Source organism: Hyposmocoma kahamanoa, unplaced genomic scaffold (genome assembly GCF_003589595.1).
Source record: "Hyposmocoma kahamanoa isolate Upper Pololo Valley unplaced genomic scaffold, ASM358959v1 232, whole genome shotgun sequence".
Lineage (NCBI taxonomy): Eukaryota > Metazoa > Arthropoda > Insecta > Lepidoptera > Cosmopterigidae > Hyposmocoma > Hyposmocoma kahamanoa.
In genome coordinates, this window is record NW_020653750.1 from 5,702,885 (window position 1) to 5,716,691 (window position 13,807).

A 13,807-nucleotide genomic window follows, 5' to 3' on the forward strand; every position below is an offset into this window, starting at 1 on the left:
AGCCTAACGCTCTCTTAATTCAGTAGCAGTAAAGCTCTATGTGAAAAAGTACTGCCACCTTACGTACGTATTTATGCCGCCAAGCAGTAACGGAAATATTATTGCATTCCACTTGAAGTTGAAGGGTAAGGATGCCGGTGCAATTACAGGCACATGCGGCTTGTCAACATATGTCTCAGGGTGACGACCGCAGTGGCAACCCCCCTCAGATCTTTGTAATTCAAAGCTCTGAGCGGCTCTACGGCTGTTAAGGACAAACGTGTCTCGTACCACCAAGCGCACGATACTAAATTTGTTCGTCCCAATATTAGTATCATAAATAGACACTCATTATAGGAGAGCCTTGTACAGTAATAGATATTGTAATGGGTTGTTTATGTACGTAGCACCCAGTTGTAACAAACTTACCGTCTATAGCTGTCTTTACCTACACGTGACTTTACCTCACGTCCAGTCCATCCATACGTCTGTTAAATTGCTTGAAATTCAAATTTAATATCCTTAAACTATTCGAATAGTGAACGTTATTGGAGTAATTATACGAACTACATCGGGCTTCCATAAGCCTTCGCAAGTTGTAAGCCAAGGCTTATCGTTGTAAAATTATGTTAATTCCTTCTCTCCTGCCTGGGGGATTCAATTTCTTGACCAATAAAAACTTTATAGTCGAGGGATGAAAGATAACGTTTACCCTTTCCTTGTTCGTTTTAATTTCGTTGATGGAAATTATGGATTCATGTCTATTCAATCAACATCAATATTAAGTATTCATTGAACCAGTTTTCTATGTTTATTAATACGAGTATTTCTATATAACAGTTAATTTAATTTTGTTAGTACTATTTTTTTTTTCTTAACAATGTTTATGTATTTCAGCATGGTATATACACGTATGGATTAAATACCCTTACAGAGTTAAAAGTATTAGTGACACACACATGTAGGAAATCACAACATGAGATTGTAACTTAATGGACATACCAAGTGTAACCTGAATGTTACCTATACTCGTAAGTCCAATTACATGTTAGAACTTCATATAAACGTAACAATAAATCCATATCACATTTTCCCCTATTTAACTTGCTGAATTATAGCCAAAATCTCCCTAATTCTCCCCAAATGACATTAAACCACGCAATCATTATACGAGGCATTTATCAAAAGAAAATAAAAGGAATAAAAAAGTTAAACCGTCGCATCACTGTGGCTAATGGATCCATTTGGTGCAGCTTAGATAGCGAAAATTAAACACAATTTCTGAAATTTTTTATTTACAAAATTTGATGTAAAAAAAATTTTCTTTCACATTTTATTATAAAGGGCATTGGACACTATTTCAGCAAACTTAAAGCCAGAATCTACAACTTTAGCAGATAAAACTGTTTATCCGGAAACATAATTTAAACATATCTAGTGGCATAATTTAAATGAAGGTTTTCATTAAAATTATGCCACTAGATTAAATGAATACCCTGATTGTTATTTTCATGTATAAACGGAAAATCTGAATTACATAATCATATTAATACTAAGAAGAGCTACAGTAAAAGAATTAATTGTGCAACACCCTTCATAATTTTAAAATAAAATCCCAATATCATATTATACACAAAAGTATGAAATTTACAATTAGGTCAGAATTTATGGTAAGAGATAAATAAATTAAATCACAGACAATTTAACTAAATTGCATTGCAATTTAAACCTTAAGAAGTGCGAATACGGGTCGATATGTTTTAGTGCAAATCTTAAGAATCGTTAGGGAACGTTGCTTAGAGTTATTAGTTTTAGAAAAAAATACATATCTTTCCGATCGCTCTTTCAATATCACTCGGCTAGCTATTAGCATTACCGACGAATCTTATTACCTATGTCTATGTAATTTATTTTTTATTTACAATTATTTCATATTTCATCCCTGTCAAATTATATTGTAATTTTGCAAAAAAAAACTACAATCGATTTACGTCGTTGCACTTTATGATGTAAATAAGCAAAACGACAAATATAAAATATATAATTCCTAGAAACCACTTATTTTACTTAGTTACACTTTTACCCAAATAATGAAAGCAACTTGCATAAATTATAAATGTATGGTACAGCATCTCATTGTTTTTACAGCTTTTCAACATTCGCCAATCTGTATGCCAAGTATGGCGATTATGCTAAATCCTTCTTTTGTACAGAGGCACGGTACCGGTGTTACTTTATTAACTTATACATCACTTGTTAGGAATCTTCTAAATAAAACGTGACTTCCTGTACGTGTCTACATGCCATATAGAGTCGGCATAAAACGATCTGTAATTTTACAGATTTCTTCACACAAGAGACGACTGTAGACAGCCACATATCGATCCCACCCTTTTCATATTGATAATTAACCAAAGACATAATACGGGTACTCATCGGTACGTACACAGCTACGGACGCGTCTGCCACAATGACGAGTACCGTCTCTTTTTGTGTGCGGATGCGAGCTCGTGTGAGGTGATTGGTAAATATCACGGACTGTGGGAAGTCACTTTCACACCTTCAGCATGTCACAGCGTAATACCGATTTTTAAACTAAATAGACTTGTAACATAATATACAATACAATACAATACAAAAATTCTTTATTGTACACCAAAAAAGGAACTAATACAATAATACAATTAAATTAAAAATAAGCGGTGGTACAATGGGCGGTCTTATCGCTTTAAGCGATTTCTGCCAGACAAACTTTGGATAGCAGTAATTATATAATTCACAGGATAAAGACGGCGGTGTATGAAGGATAATATGCTTGTGTAGAAAAATAAGTAGGATGACGTTGGCTAGGTAATAAATAAGTATTTAGGCCAATATCGTCCTTTTCATACTAACTGCCGCATCAGACTTTTTGTCGTAAGTCAGTAAGAAAACTTCCAAAATCGAACATCTACACAAATTGTCATATTTCTATCTTTTTATAATTGTGAATATAACTAATTTATTTACGGAAAATAGTACGTTGCAGTACCGTTTTAAAACGAGTTTAACATAAGCTACGAAAATTGGTAGGCCTGTAAAATTTCCCTAATGCTAGTTACGACAGCTAGTAAAGGACAAGGACGACACGGCAAGGAAATTCAGCATTCTTTAATCCGCCGACTCATCGCTTCCATTTGAAAATTATTATTGACGAAATCGCAGCCCTGTCAATTTACACAGAGAACAAAACCGTAGATGTTACTGCTTTTCCTCCAAATTTCGTTATAAACGAAGAATAAAAATTTCCGAATCACTACATGTTACCGATTAGCCCAGGTTTACATATCACCAACAATGTGTTATCAAAATAGTTTCAAACTTGAATCTGCTGCTACATCGTTGCAGTGGACTGCAAAAGCAGGGTTTGGGTGTTAACAAGGACTTAGCAAGACCAAAGATAAAATGTACTAACAGTTTATATGGCCACGTATATTATAGGCACGAGCATGAAACAAAACAAATGAACGACAAATCAAAGAAATGGCGGCAAAAAGTAGTAGTACATTTTAATTTAGAATTTCAATAACAAAAAACTACATAAAATACAAAAACAATTTTTTTGTGCCGCGGCTGCGGTTCTCTATACTCGTTATACCTATTTAAATATTAAAAAATTACTAAACGTGATTTTAAATAAATTTTCGTACTAACATAATGAACATTGATGTGAAAAGTAAATACTAGCCACCACTCTAGAGCTCAAAACTAACCCCAACCTTACTCTAGAACAAATTTAATAGAGACAACTTAAGAACTTTACGCTCTTCTTACGCTTGTTAAAGAGTTGTTATACTGCCACAAAAGGGAATGCTACATGAACAGTAGGTACGGTTATTACAGAATCCCAATGTGGCGGTGGCGGCCCGGTTATCTCACGATTGCCGTATGCAGCTTGCGTTTTACTGCTAATGATTACTGTCTGTAATCTACCTCTAACGTGTTCATTTCTATTCATTACTGAATTGTGCAAACATGTCGTACTAGTGCCAATTTAACTTGAATAGAAAACAAAACTAGAATATGTTGCACACAGAGATGGGCAGTGGATTAAAATTCAACCAACCCACCGTTTTTACCTAAAACGTCGGGTTTTAAATTAATACGGAAGTTAGTACAATTCCATACATTCAGGAATTTAGACGTAAAAATGTATTTTAGACGAAAAGAGGCAATTCCACATAATACCCACCTTGCAAAACTGTGGACTCTCACTTACTACTATGCATGCACATTACTATTCGATATTTTATGAGAACCGATTCTAGTGTACATCATATACAACAATGATTTTAATCGATTCATGTCAATGCGATTTTCAAGCGAATCTATTCAATAGAAAGGCGAAATATGTAATCAAGCAATAAATATTTTGTAATATATCATTACATTTGCACAAAATTTGATTTACAAATATTTAGTTGTAAATAGTTTCTGGTCTCGATCGAGCATTAATGGGTTATAGCCCCATTGAACGGCATTAACAATGCGCCAGGTTAACCCAGGCGCTTGCCCGTCTCTGGTTGCACATGTTGCATCTTTCACACATCACAGATGAAAATATTGAAAGAACTAAGAGGCGGATGTAGAACACAACGAGATTATATATATAAATATGAAATTTACGTATACATAAATTCGGAAGCAAGAAGGTTCAATTTACTTTCTTGCGGAATGGAATGGAAGTGAGTTTTTGTAACCATGGCACAATGAACCTTATGTCAATTGTGTAACATACAATTTACCTAGGAGCCAAAAAACCGGTTGCACGTCTTCCGGAGAATTTTCACGCAGTCGTGGGAATTCTATACAGGGTTATTTGTAAAATACTAACAACTTCGCAGGACTATCATCAGTGTTATGTAGAGAGGGCGAAAGCGCGAAATTTATCAGTTTCACGACAGTTTCAAAATATTTACGTCCTGCTTTAAATTCAATTTTAAAGCTTAAACTTAATTAGAATCAAAATTTAATTTTAACATAGGACGTAAATATTTTAAAATAATCGTTAAAGCCTAAGTAGACGTTTAAGTTTGTATTGTACTTTCTGACAGTAATAATAGTAATAGTGTAGTACGGTAATTAATGACCGCGTAGATATAATTTTTTTTTTATACCAAGTGACAGGACAAACGTCATGCGCCAGGCAGTAAGCAGCACGCCTATTCATAACAAAATCGCAAAGATATGAGGGTTACTGTCATTGCGCCCGTCAACCTGAGACATAAGTTGACAAGTCCCAGGTGCCTATAATTTCACCAGTGCCCTTAACTTACATTTTAAAGCCGGAACGCATTTACATTACTTTTATTACGCATTTGCTTTACTACTAGGTGGCAAAAATAAGTAAGGTGAAAGTATTTCCTCTGAATGAACTCTTTACAAGGAGCTCTAACTGCTTCTAATAACGTTATACAATTGATACAAAGTTCATTATGCTATGTACAAATTTCGTTACAAAAATTCGCCATCATTACGTTCCGCAGCAATATAAATTGAATCTATAATATGGTGAGCGCCACTTACATGGGCAGAACAATCGATCATGAATTAAATAAGTACGAAGAATAAAAATTAAAACAATATCCAAAAAGTTGAAATACGTTGTACGAATCACGTGTTCATTAAGTCTTATGTGACAGCGCAGTTTTTTGAGGACAGCTCTTATTTTTAAATCTCTTATGTAACAGTATTAAACAACTCCCGCTGGTGTGAGCTGATAACTTGCATTTTTTTGTTACTCCAAATTGTGTTATATATATAATTATGATAGATATCAAAGTCAATGGATAGATACATAATTTTTATTAGGAATAACAACACTGATTACCGAAAAAAATGTATTTAGTGTAAAGTAAAATTTCGTATAAGTAATGTACGTTTTGAATGAAATAAAATAAAATATTGTTGATACGACTATATGTGAGTATTCAGGGCAATCAATTAAACTCAATAAGTAATATAAAAACTCAAGAACAAAAAGGTAAAAAACTAAACGCAACGCAATAAAAATTTAGTAAACTATACTGTACCAAAATAAAACAGTGTACTCAAAGGTTAAAAGTTAATTTGAAAAAATTTCAAGCATCAACTTTAAGTACTTTATTTCTTAAATTTTATTAAAAAGGCTTCATAAACCTTCAATCAATGTTTCCCTATTACATGAGTAATATAACATGTTCTCTCTCATTTCATTGCATACAGAATTTAATTATGTAGATAAGATACATACATACTTGCTTTATAAGCATTTCTAAAAGCAATAAGTCCTGGAGACGTCATCACTGCCTCCAGTGTCGCGCCGTCAGCCGTAGTAATAATTAGAACTAGAATACCTGTCTAAACTCTTCGGACTTAATATTTCTGGGGCTACGTCGTCATCTTTAAACCTAACTGGTACGTCTCTGGACGGAGGTACGTAGTCAACACCGTACATACTTGCTCCAGCACATGGATAAATAGTTGACAAAGGTCTCATGGCCCTCAAAGTACCTCTGTTACCTGGCAAGTCTCTGTAAAGTAGCATATCAGGGTGCATTGGATCATGGAATGTCCCAGAAAGATGTCCCACGTCGATATCGTTATCTATATCAGAAACGGCGTCGTTGAATATATTAGGTGCTTCTGTGGTGAACATATCCCCAGTTTTGGAGGTTCTCGAAGATTTTCGAATGATGTAGCAGCGAACTCCTATGAGTAATATGGTTAGGATGATGAAAACTAGAAGACCAACGCCTATGTAGATAAACATGCTGGCTTTCGTCGATTGATCTTGATCTGTGAAAGATGCTAGAGTTAAGATCGAGATACCCCAGAAGCACAAAAATTGTTCTTAATAATCGGAGGCTGATTTCTTTAATTCAATTTAATGGTAAACTTTATTATAAAATATTAACAGTGTAAGTTTATAAAACGGAAAATCTCATATCGATGTATTTACAACATTTATTGTGTTCGCGAATTCCATAATTTAATTAAAATCAATATTAATTATTTATTTCATTTCCAGTCAACACTGATGTAAAGTAATGTTTCTATGCAAATTGATAATTATGTTAGGATCATGAAGATAAAGTAAATAAATGTATGAATTATTATATAGCAAACTAAGCAATTGATGATATATTTGTTGCAACTGAAAATCCATAGATAATTTAATGCCAATTTTGGACATAGTTAAACAGAAAATGGAGTACGTATTAGTTTTGACGCAAGTGCTTGGTCCATTACAAGTAAGTAATAATAAGATCTGATAAAGCCCATTCAGTGAAGCGAAATAAAAGAAATAAATTATAATAGTAAAGCTGACTTAATAAATATGAAGCTAATATAAAGAAACATAAAAGATATAAGGTTTTCATTTCATATCCAAAGTTAGTTTTAGGTATTCAAAATACAATATTAATAATCTTGAAGGTAGGTTTTAAAATATAATATATTGACGTATTACAAAATTATTTAAATTCCAGCCTTTTGAGCTTTTTTTTTACTATTCTAAAAATTCAGTAAAAAAAATAAATCAGCAATACTTTACGGAGTCGAGCCAAAGTGGCGATTGCAAATTCCATGAAAGACGTAATGTTAGTTTAGCAAAAATTTAAATACTTAATCCATTTCACCTATATTTAGTATGTATATATGTATGTGTTGCACAAAATATAGGAAAAGAGGGTTAACCCCAAACAGCCTATATTACAGCACTGAAAAATTTCTAATGAAGAAATTTATAAGGAACACAACTAAACATCAAAATAACATTCAAGAATACTTATATTGTTACATAGGTAAGCAAGTGAATATATCACATTCAAGTATCTTACCTGAGGATGGATCTCTTTCTTGTACAGGTTTTTGTATTGTTGGCTGCTCTACTTTTGGCGGTGAAATATTTTCTTCAGGAAGTGGCTGTAAAGCTGGATCTGCTACAGGAGAGACTGCATTGGGCTCCCATTTTTCACTTGCTCCTTCTAAATAAGATTAAAAATGTTAATATTCTGGGAGTTGAAAAGGAGCATCTGCACTGGTACATTCGATATTACAATGTCTCAGCCTTCGATTATAATGTACATCTACGAATAAAGTTAATAACAATCGCTTTTAGAATTACTAAGTTTATGATACAAGAGGTATATTTATTGTTATTGTTGTGACTTTATACACACGTAAAGTTAACTTTTAAATAGCCTCAATTTTGAGTTTGGCAAAATGCTGAACATAGTAGATGTAAGAATATAAGAATTCTGTAATCAAATAGTAAACTCACCACAATCATTACAATTATTATGGCAAGACTTGTAACTTTGTCTTATAACAAATGTAAAGTTAGATTAAAAAGTCGTCGATATTATAAAATAACGTATTTTGTACAATAAATAATAAAATTGTTTCAGAAAACATAATGTTTCCTTTTTCGTACACTATTGATAAACTCTTATTTAACGCTCCCATCGTGAATCAGCTACGTTTTTTCGTAGGATTTATTGTATAGCTTTATCTCGCTCTTTAGGTTAACAGCGTTGACAGGCCACAGACAATAATTAATATTAAAAAACCCATTATCTTGCCGTGCAATAGTCATTCAATTTGATGTAAGTCATAAGGCAAATTAAAACACTTCAGTTTTGTCACGTAAACTGAACTAGATGGAACTAGACTGGTTCCACAAAAGCTCGTAATAGGCCGCTTCGTCATAACGGACTGTAAAAGTGGGGTTCGAAAACACATATAATGAAAAATTAATCAGAAGGAAACAAGAACATACCTATATTTATTTGACTCGATATTAGCATTAATAAATGTAACATTAGAAGGAAACTTGTTATTACCGAATAAATTGCAATGATCGTGGTTTATACGAAAATGAATTAAAAGTTTTCCATATTCATGTTTACTTTCAGCCATTTTATAGCAGTGAAATATTTAAAATATGCGAAAAGAAAACATAACTCTTTTATTTGCCACTTCAAAGAAAAATAACACTTATGCAAAATGTAAAAAGGAAAAGGCAGACAATCACTGACCGTAAAAATGGCGAGAGCTTTATTTTTTTTAATGTGGACTTATTATTCAAGTAGGTTCTACAAACTTTTAAGGTCTTTTAAGATCCAAGTTCTTGGAATAAAATACTTGTTTTCAATGTTGCATTTTTCAAAGGATTTTAATACTCTTTTTTTAGATACTCTTTTTACTTAAATACCTTATAAAATATAAATATATTGTTTTTGTTTTTGCCCTACATCGTGATACCTTGATATATATAGTATGATACGTGATATACTCTTGATATAATAAAGCCATATCAAATCATATGTTAAAAGTGCCTTAATCACATGAAAATCATAAAAATAACACGATACTACATCACACGAAACAAATCATAATTTTTATGTGAATTTTTATGAGTTTTCTATTTAAGCATGATAAAGTTATCGACTAATTTCGTTCCTAGAATCTTTAAACCACTCTCCTGAAATGTCGTAATTTTGTAGACGTAGCCTTATTATACAAAGGTTGCGATATTAAATTAAGAGTTATGTAACTGTTTGAGTTTTCAACAACCTTATGGAATTTCCACAAAAAGTGTTCTGTACCTTGTCCATGAGTTTACAGCGTCGATCATCACAATCGATCATCAAGCCATTTATACGTCCCACTGTTGGCATGGGTCTCCTCTCATGAGACACGCTGGCTCAATGTGGGTTGGGGGACTTCACACGTTTTCCGAGGGTTGTAAGCCTTCTTCCACGTGCAAGTTTCATCACAATGTTTTCCTTAATTGGTAAATTTCAAATTAAATTTCGCACATAAATTCCGAGAAGCTCAGAGATGCGAGCCCAGATTCGAACCCTCGACTTCTGCTTGGGAGGCGGCAGGTCAAGCCAATAGGTTACCGCAACTTTTTTCAACTTATATTTTGTATTGAAAATTTTAATATTCGAAACCATCAGAGATACTGCAACCCGGCAAGTAACTTTTTCACATCGAACCCTTACGATTCTACCAAGACTCATTGCTGCTTACTTTCTACTACTATTTACTTCAACGCAACCACATGCACAAACGAAATTCATACATCACCTGAATCATCAAAAAGGCCCCCTTCAATGTCATTTTGTTTGCCATCGCTATTGGCAATCTCGTCTCTTTCTGATGCGCTTTCATATTTCTCCGTGAGAACTCCAAGTGGAACTGCAATAGATTTTTTTTTACTTACGTGTTAATTTTAATGTTTTTTAAATGCCTCCGTGGCCGAACGGTTACCATGCCGGACTACCACGCAGAGGTCCCAGGTTCGATTCCCGGGCCGAGAGAAATAGTTGTATGGCCTACAATTATTTCTCTCGTGAGTTTGGGTGTAATTTGTGGTTGTCTATGTGTGTGTCCATGGCACCCGCGACACAGGGTTTCCCTAGTGCGGGGCTATGTTGAGTGTGTGCGTTATTTATTTATTATTTTACTTCTGCATTTGTAAAAATGAGAACTTAAATGAGTCCTCAGACGTTTTATGTGTTAGCGTCCTTCAGCACGCTTTAGTATTATGTTACATTAAGCGTGTGTTTCAACCATTTTCAATGTGTCGTTAACCGCTTCAATATTGAGCGTAAGGACATAGTGCAGTGTGTTGTCCGTTTTGCTCTCTATTCTTGCAGTGCATCACGCACATTGAACTTTGAAGTATATACGTGAGACCTTAAAATAATATCCATTTGAATTTTTAATAAATGTTTTTCCCCAAACCCGTTTAAAAATGTTAACTACGTAGAATATAAAATGGAAGGCAGTAAAAGTAAAGTACGACCATTGCAATTATTCTTACATGAGAATTATTAGGTCAGTAAAAATTCATGAGAATAAAAAAGAATAAAAACCCTGACGCTCTCCTCGATTCGTGCAGAAGCAAAGAGTATAGACATGAACTTAATAAGTTTAAGCAAACCTAGGTGACTTCCGTGTAATACAATACAATACATTTATTTTTTATTGGACATACAAATAAAGATAAACAGCAAGTACCCTGGGGTACTACAGAGTATCAATTATACTAACTCAACAATGATGAAAATAATACAACAATATGGATAAAACGCCCAACGGTTTGCACAGTGAGCACTGGAAGATCCGAGTTCTATTACCGGTAGGACCAATTTGGAATATGAACTTTACTAAATTGGTTCTAAGTCTAATCTCCCGGAGTGAATTGCTCTGGTACTCATTGTATAGGGAACCCTAGTTTGAAACCAGGTAATTGGTGTCGTTGTCTGGTACTTCATTAATTATAATCATCATCATCGACTCATTTAAACGTGCCACTGCTGGGAACGGATCTCCTCTCAGGCGAGGCGATGGCTCAATATAGGTTGGCGACTTCACATGTTTTTCGAGCGTTGCGAGGCTTCTTCGACATCCAGGTTTCATCGCAATATTTTCCTTCATCAGTAAATTTCAAATTGAATTTCGCACATAAATTCCGAGAATCTCAGAGGTACGAGACCGGATTTGAACCCGCGGCCTCTGTTTAAAAGGCAGTAAGTCGAACCATTAGGCTACCACGGCTTTTTATTATAAACCGCCGTAAAATATTAGGAAAAATGAATAACATTACAAGTATAAACAGAATAAGGTGATTTACCTTTATGTTCGCCCTAAAACGTAATAGAAAATATTATAAATGAAACAGAATCGTACGAAGTACCAAGATTATTAAAGAAACTTTTACAATTTACACAAAAAAAACTCAAAACAAATTAACAGCGAACCTAACACGAGGAACGAATTTACAACTTAGATACAATCCTAAATGAGCTTGTAACTTAACTTGTGGAACTCGAACGAAGAAAGTACAACTTTTAATGTTACTTATGAATGTAATAGGCAAAGTAAGTATGATACGTATTGTATATTTAGAATTGGTGTAACGAGTAATGGTACCAAAGATCTGGCGCAAATCTTAATATGTAGTGTCTGTCATTCGATCAAACGAATAACACATAAATAAGTAAATATAATTTCTAACACAGAAACAAGTTAATATAAGAAGTTAGACGTGTGTACTAGGTACATCGTATTTCCTTATAACATATACTGTGAACACTTTATCGTTTAAATTAAAAAGTGTATAAAAGAAGCTGTGCCATTAAATGAAATAGAACAATTTCATAAGTAAAAATATGAAACTAAACTCAGTTTACGTTCACATTAAAAAACTAGTCTACATATATATTATATTTTCGTAGTTTATGCCAACTTCTTAAAGGGTTAATGCCAAACAATACTAAATCAAATACAATATTTATCATTAGCGAAAATGATTTTGGTTTCGACGAACGAGAAACCAAATTTGCTTTCCGCGAAATAATTTTCCTTTTGTTGTCTATCTTGTGTGTATAATCAATAGTCGGACATTTTCGGAACTTTTTATTAGATTGTATAGAATCTCCTCGACCGTCAATCTTACGTTCTGTTTATTATTAACAATGGTAACCAAATTTATAAAACTCACCGCAAGCATAAATGACTTTCAAATACGTTCTAGATACTAGTTTACAGGGTGAACCAAACGTCTTGTTGTTGGCGGTGATGGAGCACCACCGCTTACCGTGGCAGATCTGCATCACCGTTTCGGCAGCGTGGGGTGCTGTGCAGCCTGTAAAAATTCAGACTTAGTTAAACAAATGTGCTACCATATTATTTTACCGGAAATTTTACCATTCGTCAACGAGATGTTCGATATCACAAATTTGCAACTGTGGAAAGTCTTGAGTGAAATTATTATCTGTGAAGTTACGCTGGCATGATGACGTTATGTCGTAAAGGCTTGCTTTTTTATGCCACCACACCTGTTTAATATAATACTACATATACTGTAAGATATAATATAAGGCGCCGCGCAAGCGTGTATCTTGTGTCGAATACAAGCAACCGCGGCAAATACAATTACAGTTGCCGCAACCGGCGACTGTATTTCGATACGATACAATTTTATATTAATGTTATGAAAATAGAGTATTCACTTCTAGCCGGTTCCTTGTATCCGACATAAGACGGTTTGCGCGGCGCGTAAAGGACGTGTATCTCCAACGACAACGAGAAATGTATGCCAGGTATAGAAAGATAAGTCCTAATGTTTTTTGGTGAATACGAATATTTCAACTGTGGATTACAGAGTACAATTGGAAAGCATGTGTAGTGTTGCCAGCCACTCAGCCAGCTGGTATGAAATGGAGTCACGATTCTCAGCACTGAGGAAACGATTGAAAAAAAGAACAATATTGTTGGGAATGAAATGTAACATACGATAAATTTCGTAATAAATTCTCTATGTTTTCAGTTTCAGGGCTCTGCGGTTAGAATTGTAAGGGCTTGGTCCTGGATTCGATTCCCGGTTGGGCAAATTTATGAAACGAATTATCTTAAATTTAGTCTTAATTTCGGTATTCTGATAATCATAGCAAGTGGTTATAATTGATAGGATTAGTAGGCTAGTTATATCTCACCCAATTGCATTAGTATTATGATTCATAAAAAGGCTTTCGATAATATATGGGAAATAAATGAAATGACATTAGACTGACTTTCATGTAACACGATTGTTACTTAGTTCGAAAACGTGAAACACGTGATAAAGCAATCATACGAAAGATATATCTCCGATTGCGGCGTACAGGTGGTAATTTTGTGACTGTTTTTGCCACAGAACATGTGCGCGTTTTTGTACAAAAATACGTCGACGGAATCTCACAACGACATATCCGCTGATTTAAAGGAAAATCCGCGTGTGTTTGTTGTTACA

The 13,807-nt window shown here is 34.0% G+C and overlaps 1 protein-coding gene across 1 annotated transcript in view; it reads right to left on the reverse strand.

Moving 5' to 3' along the window:
• Window positions 1–6,121: 6,121 nt before the first annotated feature.
• The window catches only part of LOC113228639 (protein eva-1-like), a 33,731-nt gene continuing 26,045 nt past the window's right edge, over window positions 6,122–13,807 (reverse strand). The window contains exons 5-8 of the mRNA XM_026461997.1: window positions 12,518–12,661; window positions 10,096–10,206; window positions 7,839–7,985; window positions 6,122–6,795 (exon numbers count right to left, since the gene is read on the reverse strand). Coding sequence (XP_026317782.1) covers window positions 6,323–6,795; window positions 7,839–7,985; window positions 10,096–10,206; window positions 12,518–12,661 — 875 coding nt within the window. The 3' untranslated portion in view covers window positions 6,122–6,322. The remainder of the gene's footprint in view (window positions 6,796–7,838; window positions 7,986–10,095; window positions 10,207–12,517; window positions 12,662–13,807) is intronic.